General features: G+C 48.6%; 3 protein-coding genes across 3 annotated transcripts; 1 reads left to right on the top strand and 2 right to left on the bottom strand.

Annotated features, from left to right (window-relative positions):
- Positions 1-88: 88 nt before the first annotated feature.
- Positions 89-24370, top strand: LOC135808800 (uncharacterized). The gene is made up of 20 exons (XM_065322025.1): positions 89-1515; positions 2454-2703; positions 3111-3959; positions 4589-4972; positions 5986-6066; positions 6488-6535; positions 6829-6943; positions 7294-7751; positions 7905-7966; positions 8637-8703; positions 9368-9452; positions 9704-9799; positions 10358-10449; positions 10941-10993; positions 19086-19202; positions 21022-21124; positions 21423-21482; positions 22531-22618; positions 22992-23056; positions 23338-24370. Exons 1-20 carry the CDS (start codon positions 1055-1057, stop codon positions 23413-23415), a joined length of 3612 nt encoding a protein of 1203 aa, XP_065178097.1. The 5' UTR covers positions 89-1054; the 3' UTR covers positions 23416-24370.
- LOC135808799 (uncharacterized) lies at positions 12243-18389 on the bottom strand. The gene is made up of 3 exons (XM_065322024.1): positions 13622-18389; positions 13106-13382; positions 12243-12908 (listed from the first exon to the last, which is right to left on the bottom strand). The coding sequence occupies exons 1-3, from the start codon at positions 17991-17993 to the stop codon at positions 12905-12907; spliced, it is 4653 nt and encodes a 1550-aa protein (XP_065178096.1). The 5' UTR covers positions 17994-18389; the 3' UTR covers positions 12243-12904.
- LOC135808802 (uncharacterized) lies at positions 19245-25096 on the bottom strand. Its single transcript, XM_065322028.1, has 3 exons — positions 24969-25096; positions 22421-22591; positions 19245-20631 (listed from the first exon to the last, which is right to left on the bottom strand). Exon 3 carries the CDS (start codon positions 20560-20562, stop codon positions 19678-19680), a length of 885 nt encoding a protein of 294 aa, XP_065178100.1. The 5' UTR covers positions 20563-20631; positions 22421-22591; positions 24969-25096; the 3' UTR covers positions 19245-19677.
- Between the last annotated feature and the right edge of the window lie 22 nt (positions 25097-25118).

Raw genomic sequence — 25118 nt, forward strand, 5'->3', positions numbered from 1 at the left:
GCGAGCAGTACAGGTAAGGCAGCGAAGCCACATACTGACATAGCGTAGCAGTACCTTCATGTGTGGCCGAGCCAAGCCCCCTAGGTGACCGTTACTGACGACGAAAACACACTCCGTGTCACGAAAATTGAATTGAAAACTGGACCGAGCAAGGTTTGGTTTTGCAAGGGAACTACTGACTTCCAACGCCGGCTCGGTCGCATGTAACTCCGTGAGTGTGAGTTGTAACGGCCAATGATTATGTTCCGACTGGTTGTTGCATGGTATAGCGGCGTTCGGTTCCACGCAAAGATTGCTTGTAAGGCTGCCTGATCAGTCATCGCGTGTAATGATCGAGTGAGTGCTAGTGTAGTAGTGGCTGAACCGCGGAACGACGTACCTAAGAATACTTGATGCACCGAGACAGCCTAGCTTGGTTCGAGACTGAACTGAAGGAGACATCGAGAGAGGTAGGAGTGAATGTGACGATTGCTTACAAATATACTCCACCAATCAACCGAATCAACAAGCTGAGCTTCTGCCTCGCGACTGCCCTTACAGTTACATGACAGCGATCAACGAGCAGCCCTAGCCCTGGCGATACTGTGCTACACCGTACACGAGTCCAGACTGAGGTGTTGTGGGAGAAGCAGACCGTACCTGAGCTGCGTGCGTTTACAACTGATGATGAAGCATCGCACTTACGGCCCTAGCCTGGCCTAGGCTATACAACAGCTGGTAGTACTACAGTCCGCTGGAGTTCACCGGTCATAGTCCATCAAGAGTAACAAACAAGACGTTAACGTTAGCTCTCCCTCCACTTACAAAGTTAGTTGAAACTTGAAGTCACTGTTCCCAGTACCAGCAAAGATACCAGACCAGCAGTGACAAATCATCCTGGTTGATTGCTAGAATGTAGTTATTGTGATCAGTAACCCTGCAAGCTGAATACCCAAACACACGCTGGCACACATGCACACACACACACATGCAGTATGCTGCATTGAATCACTACACTGATTTACCGGCATTCTAGATCTCTTCAACCAGCGGATGGTCAATCTGTACATCGACCATGCTAGCTGAGCCGCAGCCGGCGTCAGCGCAAAGCCGTCCAGAGATGATGGACAACCCGAATCTGACGTTCAGCCCGCAGATCAACGAGCACAGCCGGCGCCTGGCCTCGGCATCTGCACGCCGTTCCAGCAGTCGCATATCGGAGGCATTCGCCAGTGTCACTATGTCCACCTCCCCTGTAATCAACACTGCCAGTGGTGCCCTTGTGGCATCGGCTCAGGAATCGGAGGCCGGCAGTGCAACTGAGAACATGTGCACACGTGATGTAGCTGCTGCCTCCTCTTCTGGTGCGGACAATATCTCTGGCTCTCAGGACAACGTGAACACGGAAGAACAGGTTGAAGCACCATCCAACGGGGCACCCAACGGAACACCAGCGCCGGGTTGTGCCGTGACGAACGCCGCGCTCAAGCCAAAGCTGCCACCGCTACACTTGCATAAAGAACCTCGAAAATTCAGGTGAGTAACTTGTTATGCACCGGAAGCTATGCAGTGTTTGATATCATCAGATTTACTTAGCTTATCCTAGTCTTGCTTCCGCCGGGGTATAGCATCGGGTCTTGTATAAAGCACAAGATCGTAGCCGCACCTGGATTTCGTGGCATACTTGACCAGAAAATGAACATTTTTGACAGAAACCCCCGCTTTGAATGAATTGGGTTGGCGAACTTTTTCAAAAATAGGGTGGTCCAGCCATGGTCGGACCGGATGCTACGGCCCTGAAGCGTGGCATGTCAAGAGTGCATTGGCACATAGGCATGCCTCCTCAGTGGGTTGGTTTAATGTAGGGGTCAAAGGGGTGTTCCGGGTACCCGACCGTTAATCTCTGGTACCGTTAGTAAAAGGGTACCCGTTTGGATTTCGATGATCCAGTCAGTACGGAACGACACTGCTAGGATTGCGCATTCCAGGCGGGAGTCAATTATTTCCAACTCCACGCTGGATGTCTGCATTGTTGTTGCATTTTTGAACCTAGTAGATCTACCTCCGCAACTATCAGACACAAATCAATTTGCGAATCATAATGTGATATCAAAATTCAACCTGAGAACAGATAAATTAATATCATGATTTATGTAAAAATTGCCCAAAATTAAACATGGCGGCTAAAGGGTACCCGTTAACCCGCTCGTTAAGAAAATTACCCGGTCGTTAGTTAAAGGTACACCCGTTTGACCCCTAGTTTAATGCATAATTTGGCAAATTGAACAAAGGCCTTGGTTGACCAGCGTTTTGCCAACCAGGCACCCCAACACCATTTTACTATGCCCATGCATGTACTAGATAGTGTTGTGTTCCCTTAGGCTTAGACCATGATGCCCACCCCAATGCCCAAACCAATCACACAGTATTGAGGCCTTCTAACGTTACCACCTGCAATGTGCCATTCCATGCAGTTTTGATTCACAGCTGACGTTTGCACCGCGGATCAACCAGAACAGCCTGCGCATCCTTGCCAACAGCAACAGAGACCAAGTAGGCTTAGTGGAGCGCCTCACAACACAGCGTCCCATTGATCCGGATAAAATTGTCAAGCCACTGACATTCCGACCCGAGGTCAGCAAACGTAGCATGCAGATGGCGGAGAAGCTAACCAGTACTTTCCTAAGTCGCCAGCAGGCAGTCGTCGAGAAGCGGAACCAGCTGGTAGGCTCTCTCCCCTTGTTCGTGTGTATGTGTGTGTGTGTGTGTGTGTGTGTGTGTGTGTTCTTTCTCTCCCCCCCCCCTCTCTCCCTCTCTGTCTCTCTCTCTCTCTTTCTTTTTCTTACTGATGTTAATCTGGGCACCATAGCATATGCAAAGTGTATGATGCCTATACACACCTGGTAGATAACACCACTGATTTTGTATGGAAACAGGTAGTTTACAACCGGAAATAACAATGGATTGTCCATGTAACTGAGTGGTCTATCTTGACGGACAGATAATTTACTGCTCACCAAACTCTCAGATAGGGAGTGCTTGCTCCCTGGTGAACAGCGTCACAAGGGGACAGTGGAAGGGAACTGCTAAAATGTATTAGTTTTTGCTTACTGTTTGTCCAATGCCTTCAGATTCCACAGGGGAAAGCAAACATGATCGGCCAAAACAGAAGGTCGGACAAGCCGGATCAGGCAAAACTAGCGGCGAAGAGACTCCCCACCAAGCTTGGATCAATGGCAATCGCCGCCATAAACCTGCCAGTGAAGCTGTCAGTCGCCCGCAAGCTTGCCTTCAGTCGTCACCACAACCTACATGCAGACAACACTGCTGCGAATGACAAGGCAACAGCAACTAAATCGCAGAACAGCATGACTACAACGTCTATACCTGCAGCAGCAGCAGCGGCAACAACATCTGAACACAAAGTTGCACAGCAGAGAAGTCAAAAAAGTAATATGTCTCCCGTAAAGCCGCCAGTAGCAGGAAAGCAAACCATGAAGACACCGACGATAAAAACTTCTCCAGTAAAGGCATTATTCCGGAAGAATAGCTCTTCGTCTTCGTCTTCAGTAGATAGCAAGTCCAAGGTCAATGATCATGACAAAGGATCTGTGGAAGTTACGGAAATGACGGTGACGGTGGGTTCCTTGGACACACACCTGCTTCTGAACTTAAATAGTGCTGCCAAGGACCATGCTGGCGTGTCTGCAGTAGATGAGACTACCACCTCTGTAGCCGCTGCAGGCAAAATGGCACGGGTTAAAACTCCTGTCAATGCCACCGGGGAAGACGCAACACCAGCCAGCGATCAAAAAAGCGATGATGGCGGCTCGGGCGACTCTGACAGTGCATGCCGTCCCAGTTCGCCAAGCAAGGCGGTGCACAAGAAGACGCTGAAGAAAGCAGCACCTGCATTGCCGGGCCATATGGACATTGATCGTGTGAAACGTGTCAAAGCCAGAGCTGCACAAGCATTGAAGGTAGGAAGCATATCACTCGCATGTCCCGTTGAGTCATGAGTCTTCACAGTACATAATAATGGATAACAATTTTAAAAAATATTTTTAAAAAAATATCTTTTTTTCTGGAATATTGTACAAAGTGTAATAATTGGCTCCTATCTTGCCAGACATGCAGCCAGTGATGGCACAAGTACACTTGGTTAACATGCTCCCCTACAATATACAGTTCGTTACAAACGAAAACAGCTTGCTGCAACGGGTCAATTCTGTATGGCTTCAAATAGCAACATGGACGGTGGTTCGCTATACATCACGAAATTTGCTACATACGCATTTGTTATAAGTGAGGTAGGCTGTACTTCTTATAAGAACTGGATCAGCCTGCACAGAATGATGCTACATGATGTGATGCTCATTGTGTTCAGTATGTTCTTCCATGCTGCAAGCAGCAGCAACAGCAGTGCATCTTTCTCTACGTCTTTGGTACAGAACCACATCATCAATGTGTATAGCTTAGAGGAGAGGGGGGGGGGGGTGAGAAATGAGGACACGGTACTATGGATGGCTCTTAAGCAGTTAGTAATACTTCAGTATTACCCAACATTGACCCAGAACACGTTGCACATGGTCTTTGCTTGCGGCTACAGCAAAAACGAATATTCACCATCTATGGCCCATACCCAATGGTACGCTATGCTCTGAGGAAACGAGGCTGGATTGAGTTTGAGTACAAGATTCCCAAGGGCATCCTGGCAAACCGGCAGCGCAAGAAGCGCAAAAAGAAGCCACCCGCAATCCAGACGAGTCCCGAGAAGAATGTGTCGACCACAACCACCGGTGTTAGCGGTGGAGAAGCAAAGAGCAAGAAGGCGGATCAGTCTGCAGAGGCCGGCAGCAGTGATAGCGATGATGGTGACAGTGGTGATGATGGTGGTGACAGTCCCGCTGATGCGGACCAGCCAGAGCCGTGTCCTCGCCTGCTTGGCTATGAGCCAATGAGCAAGACAGAGGAAGAAGAGTGGGGAATGCTGGTAAGCTTAAGTATCCACCATGCACACTATCTGTGTTTTCCAGAGAGAAGTAAAAGTGCTGCATGTACTTCCTGGTACAGACTATGGTTTACTTACTGTACAATGTAGTTGCATAGCTATGTTATTCAGTATGCTTCTGGTGGTATGGTAGTATGGGCTGTGTTGCCGGGGTAGACAACCATCCTGGAGGAATGGAAACCCTGCTAAGGTTCTGACGATGGGTGACTGGCCCGAAACGCCATGCGTTTTCGACATCACAATAAAGAATTTTTCATCCAGCGACTGCGGCGATTTTAGGCTGACATATTTAGCCCAAACTTAGGCTCGAAAACCTATTCATTGATGTATCGTCCATAATCACTGAACTGGGCGTGCCCCTCACAGCATTGGCATGCAGATATGCAAACCTCATAGCACTTGGGAACATCACGCAATGCTGTGTGGTACATCCCGTGCTCCAGGGGCGTCGGAAGGTATTTCAGGGTGGTACGGTCATACATCTGAAGTACAATTTACTCGTGGGGGAGGGTAGGCTGAGACGAAATATTTTAGCAATTTAGAGCCCAAATCAGTGTATTATATTGGTTTATGTGGTAACTGGGGCAAAAAGTAGTACGGTCATTGACTCAATACCGTAGTGACCGCACCGTGTCCGACGCCCCTGTGCTCTCTAGTACTCGAACGGTATGCATGTGGTGTCTGGCTGGTATCAGGGCTAACCGGCGGCCCGGAGCTGGACCACTGCTGGTGATTGCATTGCATTGGTTCCATTGACTACTTCGCTTGGTTATCGGACCTGTCTTCCTCCCTGTCCATTTAACCTTGCAGTCCACATTTGCACAATGGCAAATGTTTCCCTGCCTGGGGAGTGGGGATCACTTTTTTTGCCATGAAACTCTGAGCTGAAGCTTTATCCCCATTTACATTAGGTAAGTTTATATTCAAGATCTGGATTTGAGCACTCTCCCAGGACTTGAGAGCCGCATGATTGTGCTTTTGTTGTGATCCCACAGTCCCGTGCCGTGCGCAACGAACATCCGCATTTCATTTGGACCATGATGAAAGAGGACATTGACTTCAAGATGCTCTATAAGGTAGGTGTTAGCAAAGAGGACGTGAGTACAAGCCATATTAGGCATTCCATGCAGCGATATGGTTCAAGTAGCGGCCCTACTGTGGTAGCCCCAGAGCTATTAAGTGGGATATCGCGTGTATCAGACATGTCAAGATTGGTAAGGGAAACAGAGCAAAGACTGGATTTATTAGTTTTGATAGCCTATTACAATACATGGCCTTGTGATTACACAGTTTGGGGTTTTAGCAGTCAAAAAATTCACACTGGAGAGTCTCTTCCTAGTAAGAGACGGGGGGGGGGGGGGGGGGGGGAGCATATCACCATTGAACATTCTGAAATACCCAAGGTGTGGCACAGGCCCGTGGCAATTCATGCTCTGCCATTCTGCATGCCAACTGCTGTGTTTTTTCTTGCCTCTCCACCTTTGATCCTAAATGCAGGACCAGTATATCAATCATTTCCGTGAAGGACATGCTTTCACCACCAAGGTAAGTGACAGTGCGAGTGTGCCTGTTGAATTGATCGAGCGGCAGTTACAGACTGGAATGCACACTTATTCAGCATGCATCAAAGTACACAGGAGCAAAATAACGGGTATTGCGCTGCAATTTCTTAATGTGATGGCCTCCCTAGGCAGCAAAAGGATACCCAGGTTCTAACGTTATTGTAATTCTAATCCCAAAAAATATTCCATTCGTTTCATTATTTGAAAATGGATCGTATACATGTATGTATGTGTCAAACCTTTGGACTTGCTTGTGACTGTTCCGATACACACCAGGTTGGTATTTGTAAGAATCTCCGGCAGCTGAGCTGGTCTTGTCAGCAGAATTCCGATGAGTTCTTCCCACGGTGCTACGTTCTCAGCTCCAAGGACGACCGCGACGAGTTTGTAGGTAAGGAGCATGAGTGCGCTGCAGCAAGGCTAGCATTTTGTTGGCTAGAGTTTGTTGTTCAAGTACGTTCCGACCCGTGTCTGAGTCAGATAACTGGGGTATGACTTGCGCAGTGGCTTGCCAAGAACTAAATAAATAGCTTCATTCCGTACTGATGTGCAGCCTTTGTGTGACCCCATGATGTAACCAATGATGTAACCCATGCTGTAAGTCTGGAACCAATGATGTAACCCGTGATGTAACCCAAATGTCTTGTAAGGTAGTGAAACACTGCTGTAATAGTTTCATGCTCTTTTCCCCAGCGTAATTTCGATGGTCATTAACCACTAGCTGTCGCTGTATCCTTGCAGATAACTATCGACTGACAGCTGCCGCGTCCATCCTGAAGTCGTTCTGCAGCGGTCGCAATGCTGCCGACCAGACCTGGGCCAGCACCAGCTTTGCTAAGAGACGCCAGCAGGAGAGGCGCGCCGGCCGACGCAAGAAACGAGTGAGTAACGAGTCCTGCAATGCCGGTGTTAGCCCTAGTGCCAGTGATGCTGCTGCTGCTGACGGTGCCGATACCAGCTCATCAAGCAATTCCAGTCCTGACTCCTCACCCAATGTTCCACGCAAGTGTGCAAGTAAACTGGACAGCAGTAACAGTGACACTGGCCTTCACACCACCGCGTCCTCCACTAGCGTTCTCCGTGCTGACCTGGACTCCGATGGGCGGCCCCGTGCCGAGGAGAGGGCTGTCCGGCTTGCCGTGGAGGCTTGTGAGCTGTTCCTCTGCCAGCAAGAACATGATGACATTGATGAAGAAAAGGTGAGCGGAAACCACTGCTGTGTTGTTCCTGATAACTCATCCGAAACCTAACAATCCACTAAAGAGAATGGCATTGTGTAGCTGAGGGTATGCGACTAATGGGCATGCATTGTTTTGTTTACAAACTTTTGTTTCCATGTGTGCTTGCTGCAGGATAATAAACTGTCCGATGCTGAGTGGGACTATGTCATCGGACAATTCTATCTCATATGTCAGTAAGTACCTGGCAGTGGTACCCACCGACACTGCTGTACTGACCGATGGTCATGACTGGCTTCTTTTTGATTCTACATCATAGTATATGTATTTCCGAACCGCGGTACAATCACAGGCCATGTACAATCCTGCTCAATGAAATCCAGTCGTGTCACTCAGTTTGCACCTAGCACAGTCCAGTGTTCGCAGGCCTATGGCTGCAGAACGCCCGGCGCGTACTTGAATGACATGACTGGATTTCATTGAGCAGTGCTGTACTTTAGCAGCAGGTTAGGTGGAGGTGATCAGAGTGTGCATGGAAGCCGAAAAACAGGAGCAGATGCACCCAGCAGGGGTGGCAGCAGTACATGCAGCAGTGTCGTAGCAGCTTCAGCTTCCTTCCACAGATCACTGTGGAAGCTTTGCAGGTGTTGCCACATGTAGTAGAGACAAACTGGTGAAGCAGCCTAGTGTTCGGTGTTTGCATGCTGGAGGTAAATGCATTTCAGTTCCAAAGGCAAAAGCCTCCACAGGTGCGTAAGCAGGGATCCTTTAGCCAAGATAATTCCAAATTCTCACACCAAGCACATGGGGACCAATGTGACACAGACCTGTTGTTGCGTGGTGGTGGTGGTGGTATTGTCTTTGTGGTGTGCATGGTGTGTTTGCGCTCTGCCAAATCCTATCTAGCTACAATGCCCTGCTGGAGGACGTGTCTGTGGAGTTGGAGCAGCGGGCAACACAAGCCCTGGACCAGGTAAACTGTACACGTAACTGGCAGGCAGCTTGAACGTGTGTGACTTCTGGGTACATGTATGTGGATGTGTGGATATCTAGTGCTAGTGTGTGGATATCTAGTGCTAGTGTGTGGATATCTAGTGCTAGTGTGTGGATATCTAGTGCTAGTGTGTGGATATCTAGTGCTAGTGTGTGGATATCTAGTGCTAGTGTGTGGATATCTAGTGCTAGTGTGTGGATATCTAGTGCTAGTGTGTGGATATCTAGTGCTAGTGTGTGGATATCTAGTGCTAGTGTGTGGATATCTAGTGCTAGTGTGTGGATATTTAGTGCTAGTGTGTGGATATCTAGTGCTAGTGTGTGGATATCTAGTGCTAGTGTGTGGATATCTAGTGCTAGTGTGGGGCACATCACATTGGTTTGTGTGTAGCATCTATCATGCACTGGTACCGGGCCAGCCTGGATCAGAAGCTAGTCAAAGCGAGCAACTGCATGCTGCATTGCAAGACTGTGGTGGATTATTTTAGTATTGTCAGTAAAGCTGGGCATGGATTAGCATGCTGGCAATCTGATAAGATGGATTGCAAAGAGCCAGTGTGCATTCAGTACAATCATACACAATACATGATGCATGATGCCGGACCAATTAGTGACATTGTGATGTCGTTGTTTTGCACACACAGATGAAGGAGATCTTACCACAACTCCATTCGGACGGGATAAGGAACATCTGGATTGTAAAGCCTGGGGCACAGTCGCGTGGCAGAGGTGAGATATATGTTGTCTACTTGTTCGGAAATGTGAACTGAGAAAGAGATGTCCTACACACACTCAAACATTTTTAACTATTGCCTGATGATTGCATAGCATGAAACTCAGAGTTGCAACAAACTAGACGTGTGCCTTGTCGTTTTTTTGTTACGGTTGCATGTTCTCTTTCTTGATCATGCATCGCCAGTGTTGACAATATCCTGTTTCCTGTTCTCTCTGTTTCTCTGTCTCTCTGTCTCATTGTGCAGGTATCGTGTGCATGGACCGTCTGGACAAGATCCTCTCACTGGTCAACAGCAACACCATCATGAAGGAGAGCAAATGGGTCGTGCAGAAATACATCGGTGAGCGTCGGTGTCCTTTTGTTGTGCATGCAGTGGCTGAGGCAATGTCGTGAATGCTCCACCTCGGTTCACAGGATATGCTACTGTAGACGTATTATGGTTCCCTGTTCTTCAGCGAGAGAAAGTAAAATCATATACCGGTACGTGTACATGTGCAGAGTAGCTGATTGCAACTAAGGTCATACAGTGCAAGAACCCGAGTGCGGTGGGGGTCGCACATGGCTCCACAGCAGCCCACTGTTTCTGTGTGGAGCTTGCTGATGCCGATGCTGATGCTAAAAGCCTCAAGTAAAAGGTGAAGTGAGCATGGACTTAGTAGATAATGTGCAGTGTGTGCACGGTGTACATGTTGCCAGACTCGCTCATCCGCTCCATGCACATTCAAAATATGACCACGACTGGGTCCATGTGGTAGGGTGGTATCATGGTGCTTTACCGTACACATCTACAAATCACACAGCTCGGGTGCGCCAGTCTGGCTTTTTGCATCCATGGCTGCATGAGTTCGCAACTGAACATGACTGGGCATGTTGTATTCATGATCGTGTTGCGCTGCAGAACGTCCAATGCTCATCCACGGCACCAAGTTTGACATTCGCCAGTGGTTCCTGGTGACTGACTGGAACCCACTCACACTCTGGTTCTACAAGGTCAGTATTTGTGTGGTTTGCCAATCTATGGCGATCGATGCACTGTCGCGATCCCATTGATCTCTAAGCACACTTGTCTGACTGCTGTCTGTGCATGAAACACAATCATACTCTATTCAACCGTACCCGCCTTACTTTCATGTTATGCTTTCTTCCTAATAAAACAGTTGTTGTCTGGGACTTGTGCAGTGAATTTTACGTATAGTGAGTGCAGGAACCAATGTACTTTGATGTACACCCAGGAACATACCAGTACCTGAGTTGAGCAACCACTTAACTGGATACTGTACTAGAAGTATAGTACTGTAGAAGTCTTATTCAGAGGAAACAAAGCTCTGTATTTCATTCTGTGACCAAAGCAGGCTCCACCACGGTGCATGAAAGAGGACCTTCTGTTGTATCTGCCGGCCACCGCAAGCACAGCAGTGTGCTATACTATCACTGAATCATGTGACGCCGCACTCCCTACCCTCTCCTATCTGTTTCCACAGTCCAGCTATCTGCGCTTCTGTGGCCAGCAGTTCACCTTGCTCGACTTATCCGCGTAAGTATCTACTTCACTGCTGTGTAGCCATGACATGTACTGATAAGAACGTTGCTTACTGGCAGTGTCCTGGCAAGCTGCAGTACATTGTACACGCATTTACACCACTCTCATGTAGTACTGTCGGATAAACGGCGAGCCATATCTTAGCAAGCTGCACTTCGCTGTGTGATTGAATTTGATGTCCCCCTTTCTTAATTTTGTATTGTAGCGCTTTTGTTGGACATCATTATTTTATTTTTCTTTCTTCTTCTCACACTACAGTAAGATCGGGCGCCGAAGAACACCTCGCCGAAGAACACCCAGGCTGGAAAACCGGCAAAATTTAAGAACAGTCCAGGCTAGAATTATCAGATTTAAGAACACTTTTAAAAATTTACACGTAGATCTACATTGTACATGTACGGGAGGTGAGTACATGTCATGTACACGTGTAAACAGTAACTGCTACATGTACAGTCATTGCACTACATGTACATGTACATGTACATGTACACGTACATGTACATGACAAACGTCATGATGTCACTCGACTCGCCGCGCGCGTGTGAATAAGAACGGTCTGGCTAGAATCAAAAATTTAAGAACTTTCCTAGGCTGCGCTCGAGCCCCTGCGTTCTTCGGCGCCCGATCTTACTGTAGATTAGCATTCCCTTTTGTGCTTGACGGACTGCACACCCGTGAACTGTCTTTGGTCCCCTGGACTGAATATTGATACTGCTAGTCCGCAGGCCAGGGTGCAAAATTCGTACTTTTCGCTCCGAGCAGAAGGGTACCAAGGTTTGACTATACGAAATGATAGAGTGGTGCTAGGGCTTTCTTATCATGTATCTCTTGTCCCGGGATTCTTGTCCTAAGTTGACCAAATCAAAGGAATACTATTATTTTGATGTTGCCATGGTAACGGAAGTCGAAATTCAAATTTTACCACCTTTCCTATGCTGTAAGCAGTTCCAGTTTTTTGCATTGCCAAAGAAAGACCAAGAACCACCGGTATCCAAGGTTTGATGATAATCGTGCAACTAGAACCCATGCTGCCGGGTCGCCCGCAGTACGACAATTGTGTGCATACAAAAGGTCAATACCATTGCACTGTAAGTACAGTAGTTGGGTAGAAGGGGGGTGCTCAGCCCCTCGATTAGGGATGCAGAATGGGGTGGAAGGGGAGGCTCTCCCCTCGTGATATACCTGGACATTTTACAGTCTTTATCACTTGGTGGGCCTTGTTTCACAATACAAATCAGAATGCCCTTTGGTATACAATAGCATTACAATCACTGATAAGATTATGTCCAATACATGGATCGTCTTTCGTAATGAGCTGTAGTCAAATCACATTGGGGATCGGATGTACATCAGAAGCAAAGAACATCACAAGTATTATAATGTACATGAAATACACATGTAGGTGAGCTTCTCCATGTGACTGGGCCATCATCTGAAACAAACTTCGGCTGTTATCAAATCAAAATGAAGGCGTAGAAAATATAAAAAAGACAAAAAGAAGAGTATGCCATCACATGGGCATTGGACAATGTACAATGTGGGAGGGCTATCCGGCAATCGCTGCCAACTCAGTAATGGACTTGAGCAGGGAACTGAACATGCACAGTATATGCTGCTATGCACAGTAGATTCTGCTAAGCGGCCAACAAAATATGGACGCCGAGAGATGCACATAAATCTGACGTAACAAAGATGTTGGCTTTGCATTATTACCAACCACATACTCATACTACATTGTTATACACTATACACTATACACTACGTTGTTTCAGAAGCCAGCAAAAACACTCAGCACATACACGTGTATGCAACAAGTAGAGGTGCCTGACTTTTAACCGCATCGGTCCACTAGTTTTGAGCACATACTGGGTAAACCGACGTGATCCGTACTTGCCATTCATGCAATTACCTGCATTGACAGACCATAGAAGCATAGAACTCACTGACTCACAGTACGACCTTACATTGTAGTCACCCATGAATCAGAATAGGGAAGCATGTCACAACGTGAACACAGTTCTGTATACCCAATGTTTAGAGTTGAACAGTTACATGTAACATAAAACGAAAGTGCATTATCCGTGTGTCCATAAATGGGTGACTCACTGCTGCTCAGTGTCAGACGGAAGATCTCCCTCATCGATGGCCTGTACTTCGTCATGTCCAGGAGCAGATTCCACCGGGCAGTTCTTGCATGGAACTGAAGCATGATGGTGACAGCTACAAGCATCTGTACACACGAGCATGTGACGCCTGCAGGAGCAATTGCCTCCTCCACAGCCAGTCTTACAGCCACAGCTGAGAAACTCGAGGACAGAGTGGGGAGCGGGTGGTATACTAAGCCAGTCCACAGCTAGATCACCGTTCTGGTCAAGACACCAACCTGTAATGGGGAGAACAAACAGATGGAGGAATGCAAATTATTTACTCCATATATCAGAAAAGCTTCTTACACTACAACAGTCAATTACTTCATGCATGATTGTGTTGATAACACAGCTGATTCACTCTATTGTATAAGTAGCAACATCAACGAACATGTCTTGTCCAGAGAATATCCATCATTTTCATACTGCAGTCCTCCTCTACAACTGCATTATATGCTACAGTCAGCTCACTCACCTTGGCCATTATCTTGTGGTGCTGGTATCGCAGGCTGGGCCACAATGCACTGGCGCCAAATGGCAGCTTGGTAGTTAGCTCTCGCGGCATGCTTCAGGAAGGCATCTTTGCATGGTGGAAGCTGGTTTGACTGCAAGGTCTTTGTGCAGAACAGCTCATACCTTGCATCGTTGACGCTGCTACAACCCGAGACTTTGTAATAGGAGCACACAAATGTCTCAAGGTTGATGAGCACATCAGCTGTCAGTGGTTCGAAGCCTTTCCCCAGGGAGGTGAATGCTTGCCGAGATGTAGACCCAACAGGACCGGTGCTTTGCAGAATCTTCAATGCAGCCTTCTTCCCGCGGTATGCAAAAGCACTTGTGCTATCACACCCAGTAAAGGCGTGGAAGCCTGGCAGTGCTTGGCAGAGTTCTGGGCCAAGCTCGTCGCTGACAGTTGCCATGTCGATGCATCGAACCTTGTTCCCAGTCCCAGTGAGGAAGTACAATCTTCCAGAGATGCAATGGCGGGCGAAGGCAGCCAGAACTGCTACATCAGTGTCCGGGGACTTGACCGTGACGGTGGGATAGCCTGCGGATCCAGCATGAGATGCATGCAACAAGAGACGGGTATCCGCTTCCTCGTGGCTGCACTCCAAGTCAGGTACAGGGACGACACTTGTAGCACCTGCCTGACGTTTGATCATCACACAAGAGCTACCGCTGGTAACGACAAGTTCCCTCTGCTCAGGCACCTTCTCAACCATGGCAGGACGCTGCCACTGTACGGCGAGGAATGCAATCAATTCCTCTTTGTTGTCACCCACTGCCAGGAACTTGGCAAACTGCCTGGGAAGCCGTTGATCAGCGCCAGTGATATGCTGCCGTAGAGTCCCACTAGCGGCCCGTGATGAACGTTCCAGATTCTTGATCGACATATCCCGGTACGTATCAACAACAAAATCCACTCGAGCATACCGTGCAAAGAACTTACACAGGCGATCTAGGATGCACTCAGCATATTCGGCAAACGTGGATGGCAAGCTGGAAGTCTTCATTGACCTCAACAGTGCCATGGCGTCGACTATTAGTGCACCATCAGGTGGGTGTGTACTGTCGTCGACAATCGCCTTGTCCGTGAGCAACGGCAGCAGGGCAGACTTGCTGGTCTTCACCAGAGATCCTGACGTTGTTGCTAAAGCCCAGGGCAGGGGGCCAAGTGGGTATGACAGGACATGACGCATATCCATCTGCCTGGTCTGAGCAATCAGGGCAATCCTGGAGAATGTTGACCGATCACTCCGGAGAATTTCGGCTTGACCACTTCCAGGAGTCTTCTTCTTCTGCTTCTTCAGAGTGAAGGTCTTCAGCTGCAGCTTCTTCAGTGGATCGTGGAATTGTTTCTCGGATGCTCCAGACAACAGTCTGTCGCTAAGAAAAGCCGTGAAGGCCTTGTGTCCACGAGATTCGGCATGGAGCAGATCCTGGGCTACATCATGGGGTGCCTCAATGCCAGATGCGAACTGTGTCAAAGGCAGCGGTTCCTCGCCGTCAGATGCGAATGGGTTGAGAAACTTGCTGACAGTCTCGACCACACTCACGACATCGTTTTCATCACGAGCCATTCTTCCCGTCTGGCACTCTTTGTGCAGGGTATCTCGCTCCTCGGTACCACTGTCCATACCACAGTGCTCCGAACAGACATCTGCCACAGCGGCTCGGTCATGTGCAGTCAACACCCATCTCTGCACGGTTGCTGGATGGCGGCTGAACCCAATAATGCCTCCCACGGTCTTTGTGGCCCGGTTTATCGACTGTTCAATGGCCTGGTCAGATGGGACCTGAGCAAATGGGTTGTCGGAGCGCTGGACGGAGAAACCTCCTTCTTGCAGGAACCGATCCGCTTCGGGATGTGTTGTTGGCAACTGGGTCATTTGCAGCCAATAATAGGACATGTAGCGGGCATAGTTTTGCCTGTCGTACGCAAAGCACCAAGGGAGCATTTTCAAAACGCACTGCAGATGGAGCTTCCAATCTGCCATTCGACTTGCACGCAAGAACCGGAGCAGAAGGCTCACCATGGCAATGTAGGAAGACCAGAAGTTGAACATTTCTGATGAAGCGGCCCGCTTCCGGCAGTACTCCGTATACTGCTTGTGCAACTCCACAGCCTCCGGTGATGCCGTGATGCACGCCGAGTTGTCATCGGTGACACAAGACTGTAGCTCCTTGAATGAAGACGTTAGTGAAGATCGGATGGCTGCTAGGTTGATGATCGTGGGATCCGCATCTTGCACGAACTGCTGCCACCGCATCCGATGCAAAGCCTCTGCAACAACCTTGTGCAAACGCACAGCTCGGTTGTATTGAGTCCCGTCTAACGCAGACGAGGCAGAAGATGGTCCAGCTATCCCGGACTCAACGAACAGATCAAGGAGACCTGCATCACGGAAACGCTTCCCGATGATGGCGAGGAACGTGCAGGCTGCGTGAAACGCTCCCAATCTCAGCACCACGGGTGAGAACTCGTCAGGCCGGTGGTTAATAATGTCCAATGCCTTTGCGTAAATGGCTTGGTCCACTACAATGATGCTAAATGGGAGGCCAGCATTGGCACATCGACCAAGGCACTTTCTGAGGATGGCGTAGACTGTTGACATGTCAGTTGGTGACGAGTTGACCACAGGGCAGTAACCTATGGCAGACCGTGGTGGGATGCATTGACGTTGAAGCAGGGCATTAAATGCCGACCACGCTGGAACTGTCTGGTCTTGATCAGTGCGGGACAAAATGACGTTGCCGATGTCACCGTCCTTTGAAGCCCGTGCAAGCTGCCAGATGAAGTCATCCATGGCCACCGCGTCAGAACAGTGAGGCAGTGAGGTGTCCAGCGTCTCCACGTCAACTGCCTCACGGCGCTCTGGGTTGACTTTTGTCGGGCACACTAATTCGGGAAGAACCTCAGGTTCGAGGGCCAGCGTACGCTTGCGTTTTCGTGCTGGCTCAGCAGGAGAAACATCACTGTCAGGGCGGCTTACAGATGAAGCACGGGGCTGGACAACAACGGTGTTGGTGCAGTGTGTGGTCCCTTTCCCGTCCAGAGTCTCCTCGTTTAAGTCGTTATTATCTGCTACATGGTAGAATGGCCGGTGGGGGTCAATGCCACCCGGTAACGCATCCACTATGTGCCCGTCTCGCACTCGCCGCTCTGCCATAGCAGTCTCCCTTTCCAAAACCTGGGAGTAGGCAATGGTGTGCCCAAACCGGTTAAGCATTTTCAGCAGCTTCTCGCTCCGGTAGAGGTGATGTAGGGTCAGTCCCAGAACAACATGTTTGGGGCACGGCAGTCCTGATGTAATATACAGCAAATCCTGGCCAATGGAGGAGACGTGACGTTGCAGCTGCTCATCCAAATCAACTTTGTCCTGACCGATGTCATCATGATGCTGGTCAGTCACTACCCAAGCCAGAAAGTTGTGGAGTAGGCTGGGTAAGCATGCGTTTGCTTCAGCAACTGTTGGGATTTCCCCGCTTGACTCTTGGGCCTTTGTCTCCTGGCACGCAGTCCGCAAAAGACGTGCGGCGTGATATACAATACGCAGGCGATCTTGTGCTACAACACCTTCACCTCCTGAAGTGTTAGCTGCATTGTCCTCCTCCACCCAAATATCATCATCAACCCCATCCGAATCCCTCGCCTCTTCCACCTCGGCATACAAACTGGCTATTATCTCACTGGCATGGGCATTAGCGAAAACTAGCTCAGCCGTGTTCCGGGACGGACGGCGCACAAAAGTGACAGATTCACCAAACCGTTCTGTGATAGCAGCTTTGGTTCTGTCATTCCTAGCAGTTCCATGTACTGTCGCGTTGTAGTCTGCCGTAAGACGTGAAATGCTAACAGCAGTGCGTTCCACAAACAGCAACTGGTGTACTAGGTGGTAAAAGTCTTCGATGTTTCCCTCTTGTCTTGGTGTTGACAGGTCATGCTCAGCGCTACCTGCAGACGAGCTAGTGACTAGGGTCGATGTAGCTGGGGTCGATGTAGCTGGTGTGCTGTCACGGATTCGTGCAAGGGATGACTCTCTTGTAAAATCGTTGTAACACTGTTTGTGATAGTATGCCTCTCTTGCAATGAGGCTACTGACTGCTGAAATGGCAATCGAAATGCCCTCGTCCTTCCGTATGGCAGCAGCTTTTCTCAGCCTTTCCTCAGCTTCGAGTGTCAAAATCTGCGAAGTACTCTGCTTTTTGTTGGTACCTGGTATTCTTTTCTGGATGGATCCACAAAATATGCAATTCTTCCTTCCTGGCTCGATACGAGGAACTTCAACGGACTGGCGAGTACTGCGCTTGTTTAGGGACTCTGAAGAAGCAGGCGAGGACGCCATGAGCTGGACGACAAAGGCCTAACACAACGCGCAATCATTGCTTGACATAAGGAAAGGAAGAACAGGAAATGGCTGTACGTGCAATAAGAAATTTGACAATGTGTTCGCCGTCACCTGATCACTCAGTTCAAAATTTCCAAATTCTGCGTGGCGAGCATCACTTGATCCGTTTTGAGCAGTTTCCGTGCATGCTCAGAATCCCCATACACGACAGCTGTGCATATTTGACAGCTGTCGAACCCCCTCAATTCCACGCGAAAGGACAAGTCCCCTGACACCAAACCTACATCATTGTGCTCGTAAAGGAACACTCTATCACGTAGAGTCAACAAACCTTGGTACCCCATCAGCGGGAACGAAATTTTTTTTGGAGCATTTTTTTCCGCTTTGGCCTGCGGACTATGCAGTTTCCGCAAATTTCCTATGCAGGCGGAATCCTGATAATTCGAACCTCGAAATGCCAGGAAAAAAACTTCTGATTATCCGGACATTCTAGTCCACATTTTGCCTACTTCCCTCCATGATTTCTTGCGCAGAATTCTGATTTTTTCCCACAGGGACAGGAAAGGGGTATTAGGAGAGATGACAAGGGGAGGGGGCGTAGTGTTACTAGTGTACATGTAGTGTAAACCGGGGACTGAGGGAGTAGTAACCGGGGACTGAGGGAGTAGTAACCGGGGACTGAGGGAGTAGTAACCGGGGACTGAGGGAGTAGTAACCGGGGACTGAGGGAGTAGTAACCGGGGACTGAGGGAGTAGTAACCGGGGACTGAGGGAGTAGTAACCGGGGACTGAGGGAGTAGTAACCGGGGACTGAGGGAGTAGTAACCGGGGACTGAGGGAGTAGTAACCGGGGACTGAGGGAGTAGTAACCGGGGACTGAGGGAGTAGTAACCGGGGACTGAGGGAGTAGTAACCGGGGACTGAGGGAGTAGTAACCGGGGACTGAGGGAGTAGTAACCGGGGACTGAGGGAGTACTACTCCCCGGTTTACACTACATGTACACTACGCCACTAGTAGCATGATAGTAGAGCGTGTGTCCCCCCCGTCGCACGCATGCTGTGCTTCTCTGTGTTCGTGCACGCTTGCAGTGGTGTACACCTCGCTAACAACGCGATCCAGCGGCACCTACAGGTAGACAACAAGCGATCACCTGACCTGCCTGATGACAACATGTGGTCCAGCGACCAGTTCAAGCAATACCTGACGTAAGTCACCAATAGGAATACATGTATTGTGGTTGTGACACACTAGAGTGACTAGACGTTGCCAGCAACGCAGCATGCAAGATCATAATAAAGCTGCCTCAAGCAGAATAAAAAACCGGGTACAGCACGTAGGGTGACAAAGCGAGCTCTGAGAAGTACATCACGTGAATTTCATGAGTTTCCATGGTGGTCGAAAGGAGTATATGTATAGCGAAGGTAACTATTAAAACAGGCTGTTAGTGGAGAATACATGCAGCGTGAGGAAATATGTGGGTGGTTGATGGAGATCATGAATTTAAACCACAGAAAAAGATGTTTCATTTCTAGTAGCAATTGTTTTGCCTGGAGTATGATGTGAAGTATCTATACCGGTATGTACTTCTAAACCCATTACCACATTGAATATCTGTACTAAGTTCGGCTTTGAGGTGCTTCAGTTTCCTATAATACCCAAGTCCCTAGATGGAGCATTTGCCTAAAGCGACGTGAGAAAGTCTTGAAGAGAGCCGCCACTGGGTGTATCAGGCTTCCCACTTTGCTTTGCAGCTGCTTCCAGCATTGCTAGTTGACCCCTAAGACCAGCTTTGCGTGCATTCTGGCGTGCTCTCTTCTGCGCTTTCTTGCTCTTGCTCGCCTCGTCCTCTTGCTGCGAACCGGGAGTAGATTGCGCTGTAACGGTAGGCGTGTGCTTGTGAGTGGCATGGCTGTGTGTTGTGAGGACGGGTGCTTTTTGATGGCTGGCTTGAGTAGGCGTTGCTTGAGCAAGTCCAGGATTGGGGTGTGTGGCACTGGTTGTTGCTGTGCTGCTTGGAGTCACTGACTGGCTTGCTGATTGCGATGCGGCCGCGTGCTGTTCGCCAGGTTTCCGCCTGGTGCGCTGGGGAACGGAGACATGCTGTGTTCTGTGGTGACACGTACTGCAGCGAGTGGTAGTGTACGTGGCAGAGCGGTGGTTAGATACCTGTCGTCGCGATACAAGTGCAGGACGTGAGGGTAAACTACTGCTCGCTGCCGTGTTGTCCGGAACTGTAGATGACCCGCCACCAGGGCTGCTGCTAGTACTGCTACTAGTGCTATTGCTAGTGCTGCTGCTGAGGTCTCTTCGCCGCTTTCTGAGCTTATGCTGCAGCTTTCGCTGGCGCCTGCAGCCGACCAGCCGCGTGCGTGTTGTGTCACCAACCAGCAGGGACGAGCAGTGGGCGCACAGGTGGCGCTTGATCTTGTTTGGCAAGATGGTGGCTATGCCTCCGTCGATGTCGGTCAGGCTCTGCAGCTGCTGCTGGAGAATCGTGGACAGCGTCGGGCTAGTCTGGTGGTAAAGGAGACTGGCACTCCAGAGGTAGTTCAGACTCTTGCGCATATTAGAGGTTTCGGATGAATATATCCACTGTTGCACTCACATCCAATAGAGCAGTACCAGGAATACCTCCTACAAACAAACACAGGAAGGGGTGAAGTTTTGACTATCCTGGCAGCAGTGTAGGTAGAAGTGAGCCTTTAGCATTTACAAGTTACAGCACTGCAGCATCGCCACACATGGATGCTTGGAAGTGGCGTGCAGCTACTGCAAAGTGTATGCATACAGTCGACGAAACATTACGAACATCGTGCCCAGCCGCCTACAAACAATACTCACGTGATAAGGAATCGGCTGTGGGGCGTAGCCAGTCCGCTTACACTTGGCGCATAGTGCACATTCTGAATACATTCTGGCCAGCTGAGGAGTTTTCTTTCCTCGCTGTACGATGTGGAACAGTATGGCAGACGTGACAGTGAATATTTGCTTTCTCTGCTGGTTGCCTGTGTTTCATATTTCTAGTGAGAATAGCCAGGGCGACAAGTGGGACTCAATCTACACAGGCATGAAAGATGCAATCATCGGCACGCTTCTCTCCATGCAGGACATTGTCGAGTGCAGGAAGGTGAGTCCCACCAAACTCCCGTGCTCACTACATTATCACAGGTTGCCAGGCTACTTCACTGGGTGCTGGCCTATCTTGTTTGCTGCTGAACCCAGGGGACTTCCTTCCACACCTAACCATCACGAATAAGCTTGATGCTACAGACATGTCTACACGTACCACACTACAAAACACGCTGCTGTTTTCTCTCTCTCTCTCTCTCTCTCTCTCTCTCTCTCTCTCTCTCTCTCTCTCTCTCTCTCTCTCTCTCTCTCTCTCTCTCTCTCTCTCTCTCTCTCTCTCTTTGCAAAATGCACAGCATTCCTTTGAACTGTTCGGTGCCGACTTCATGCTAACTGAAGACTATCGCCCATGGCTGGTAAGTCTATTGCTTGTGTGTGTCCGTGTGTGTGTTTGTTGGTGTGGATGTTTCCTATGATGCTCAGGCTGGTAGTAGGTGGAGAGCATGTGCTTCAGTCCTCTCTAATCTGAAAGTCTACTACAGTACATGATGTGAAAGTCCACAGTACCTGATGTATGAGTAGTCTGTCATGGCATGATGTGAAAGTCCACAGTACAGGATGCATCAGTAGTCTACTGTAGATGTGACAACGATCATGCAAACAAGACCACCCAGCCATTCTATCCTACAGCCAGTACAGTACACCTGTACTCCACAGGGTTGTGCACCGATGGGGCGTGGATGGCGATGTTAATCAGGATGACACTAGCCAGATTAACACTATGAAATGTACACACTGGTGCAGGACCCAACACATCCACTTTTTCTGGCAAAACATTACCTCCGAACATACTCTGCATTGCACTAGCTACCCCAGCCACAGCTACAGTACTGAACATACTCTGCATTGCACTAGCTACCCCAGCCACAGCTACAGTACTGGCCGATGAACCGTGGAATAGGTCTCGGGTACAGAGTTTTTTCGTACCGTGCGCTGCAGTCACCAAGTGATCCAACTAGGGATCGCAGACCAGGGTATACCGTTAGGTTACGTGATTACCGTACATCGCTACAGTATTAATTAGAGCTGCTTGCATGGAACGACACCGGAAGCACGGCTTTGCCAATCCATACAAAGACTACGGTGATGTTTGCAAAAAGTCTATAAAACAGCTCAGTATGGCCAATATCATGATACTTGATGATAGTAGCCAGGAGTTTTGCATACTGTAATTGCTATCACTCTCCACTACTCCAGCAGTGTGCAGCACATCTCCTACTAACACAGCTATACTATATTACTGTTCACAGTCAGGACTCAGGAGTACAGTGCAGTGTACAATAGTGGTACTTACATGTACCGAGTTGGCAGCACTGGCCACGCTATGCACGTGTATAGTCCACACGCATAGACACACACAGTAGAAGTGCTCCGTTCTGCTCCGTTCTGTCTTTGGCTGCCCAGATTGAGATCAACTGCAGTCCGGCACTATCAGCCACTACACACGTCACCGGCAAGCTATGTGCTGCAGTCGTGGAGGACACAATGAAAGGTAACAACAGCACACATGTACCTGTATGTCACATCATGTCAACCTGTTCTACTGCACGCAGGTATGGGACACGCGTAAGGAACAAACTACTCTCCCAAAATCAATCAATCTATCTAGAGGCAATCGTACCACCACCGCACACCCGGTACCCCGCTCATAAAGATAGGAGCTTTGAGACAGGAGTCACATACGTACACCTGCCCGTTGAAGTGTAGTCTATATTGTTGAACTCCTAGTGTTGACTGGGTCTCCCATTGTTTACAGTACACAGCACTGTATGCGTGTACTGAGGTCTCCCATTGTTTACAGTACACAGCACTGTATGCATGTACTGAGGAAACACTGTCTGTGTCTCCACTTGTTCCCGTTGCAGTGGTGCTGGATCGCAGATGGAACAAGAAAGCGGACACGGGTGACTTTGAGCTGGCTTTCCGGCGGGTAAGTAGCTAACTAGATATCTTTGAAATACGGTTGCTGTGAATGAACAAGAATTTGCTGTTTTCGCGGGACCCATTCTGCAATGCACACTTGTCCCCAGTCCCCAAAAGCACCTGCAGTGCGCACTTTGTAAGTGATGCCTGAGAATTCCGCTCCATAAGTAAGTACAGGGATGAAGAACTTTCGGTTTGCTTTTATAAAAAAATCTTTCAGCTTACCAAGTGCATACATGTACATTGTATATTGCATGCAATCTTTTGTGTCGTTTGTGATTGCTTCAGCCGTCAATATCAATGCCATCCTACGTTGGCGCGCAGTTGACAGTGGAAGGACATCACATGAAACTACAGCGCCAGTAGCCACCACAACAGGCATGATATAATTATGTGGCTGGTGGGCGACTGGAGCCTAAGCCCGCTGCCCACACATGCCTAGAACACCCAGTACATGTACAGGTGCGTGCTGCACGCCCAGGACAACGGTTGCGATACGCATTGTACATGTGCGTGCTGCACGCCCAGGACAACGGTTGCGTTACGCATTTGCACTTGTCCTGGACAGCCAGTCTGCGTGCAATTGCGTGTTGCAATGCGCACCATCGAGGAGTTTTCAGCCTTCACTTCCACGTCGTCATACTGGCAACCCATGCACTGTCTGGTGCAGTGCACCTGGTCTGCATGTACAGTAGCTACTAGTACTAGTACCGGTTCATCTACAACGTTACATCACCGTCTTGAATCTGACAGAACACTGCTTGAAAAAGTCTACAGTACGTTGCCTTAACTCTAACCAAAACGTGCACCCAAAGAACTTGACGTACACCTTTCTTTCTTTCTTTTATCGAACCACGATCCCTGTAACCCGATATCACACGTATAACCGCTGATTCCAATTCTAAAAGTAGTCTAGTTACCGATTCCCGTTCAGATGCATTGATTTTCTCCCGCAGTAGCTACCTACTAACTTATGTCCAGGAAGTATTACCAGTCCCTATTACTACCATTAGCCACAGAGAATATCCAACACTACAGCTAGGAAAATAACAGACTGGCGAAAACAAGTACAATGCATTGTGTGTTTCGTATAACCTTCTATTTCTTGTCTCAGAAATTTGCCAACAATCGGTCGTGTTCAAGCTTATCTCTTCAGAGCAATTGTACACTGCCCCACAGGTCTAGACGCCCAGCATCATGATAGTGTTTTCTATTGCATGGATTACAGTAACAGTGCATCGCCCACTGTAGCCGGAACCACTAGCTGTACAGTGTACAGTGTACTGATCTTGTATGCCAATCACTATGTACTAGTACATGACTACATGTGACTACCGGTACATGTACCGTATACTTTGTGAGCTGTGTGTTGTGATCGGCTACGTGTAGTGCTATACATGTAGGGGACACACTGGCAACGGTGTATGGTCTGGGTAGCGTACCGTGCTGCAGCGTTTCCATCACTGACAAAATTTAATAATATTAAATTTTGTCAGTGATGGAAACGCTACATGGTGACATGGTGACATCACTGCAACACTACCAATTTGGTAGTGTTGCAGTGATGTCACCATGTACATGTATTTGTATGCATACCACTGCAGCCAGAACTAAACCATGCGCACAATTATGTGCTAGTACATAATCTACTACATATACATGTGCTGGCACACAAGTTGTATCAAATCTGTACAATGCTGACCGCTCCATTATGACTTTTTTTTAACAAAGCACCTTGCACAAAAAGAGAGAGAACTGACCATCTGCACTTGAAGCATACACCCATTGTACTGCTGTGTGCTACTTACAACTTTGAGCAGAATAGCCAGCCAATACTACTAGTAAGTAGTTTATCAAGAGTAGCCATTCTTACTCTTTCATACACACAAACACAACCTCCTACAACAAGGGAGACTTACCGAATACAGGAAATCGAGATAGCTTGAGTCGAAATCAATGACAAAATAGAGATATCCCATGCAGCCGCGAGACACAGATAAGAGCCTTTGAATGGATAAGTACCTTGTACTTAATATTACTGTTAGTTGTAGAAAATTTGAGATGAACTA

The sequence above is a fragment of the Sycon ciliatum genome, chromosome 2 (assembly GCF_964019385.1).
Source record: "Sycon ciliatum chromosome 2, ocSycCili1.1, whole genome shotgun sequence".
Taxonomy (NCBI): Eukaryota; Metazoa; Porifera; class Calcarea; order Leucosolenida; family Sycettidae; genus Sycon; species Sycon ciliatum.

Coding starts and splice junctions, on each gene's coding strand:
- LOC135808802 (XM_065322028.1), bottom strand. CDS start 20,562: ATGCGCAAGAGTCTGAACTACCTCTGGAGTGCCAGTCTCCTTTACCAC.
- LOC135808800 (XM_065322025.1), top strand. CDS start 1,055: ATGCTAGCTGAGCCGCAGCCGGCGTCAGCGCAAAGCCGTCCAGAGATG. Junction 9,453..9,703: donor GGCACAGTCGCGTGGCAGAG/GTGAGATATATG, acceptor CTCATTGTGCAG/GTATCGTGTGCATGGACCGT. Junction 10,450..10,940: donor TCACACTCTGGTTCTACAAG/GTCAGTATTTGT, acceptor CTGTTTCCACAG/TCCAGCTATCTGCGCTTCTG.
- LOC135808799 (XM_065322024.1), bottom strand. CDS start 17,993: ATGGCGTCCTCGCCTGCTTCTTCAGAGTCCCTAAACAAGCGCAGTACT. Junction 13,383..13,621: donor ACCACAAGATAATGGCCAAG/GTGAGTGAGCTG, acceptor TCCCCATTACAG/GTTGGTGTCTTGACCAGAAC.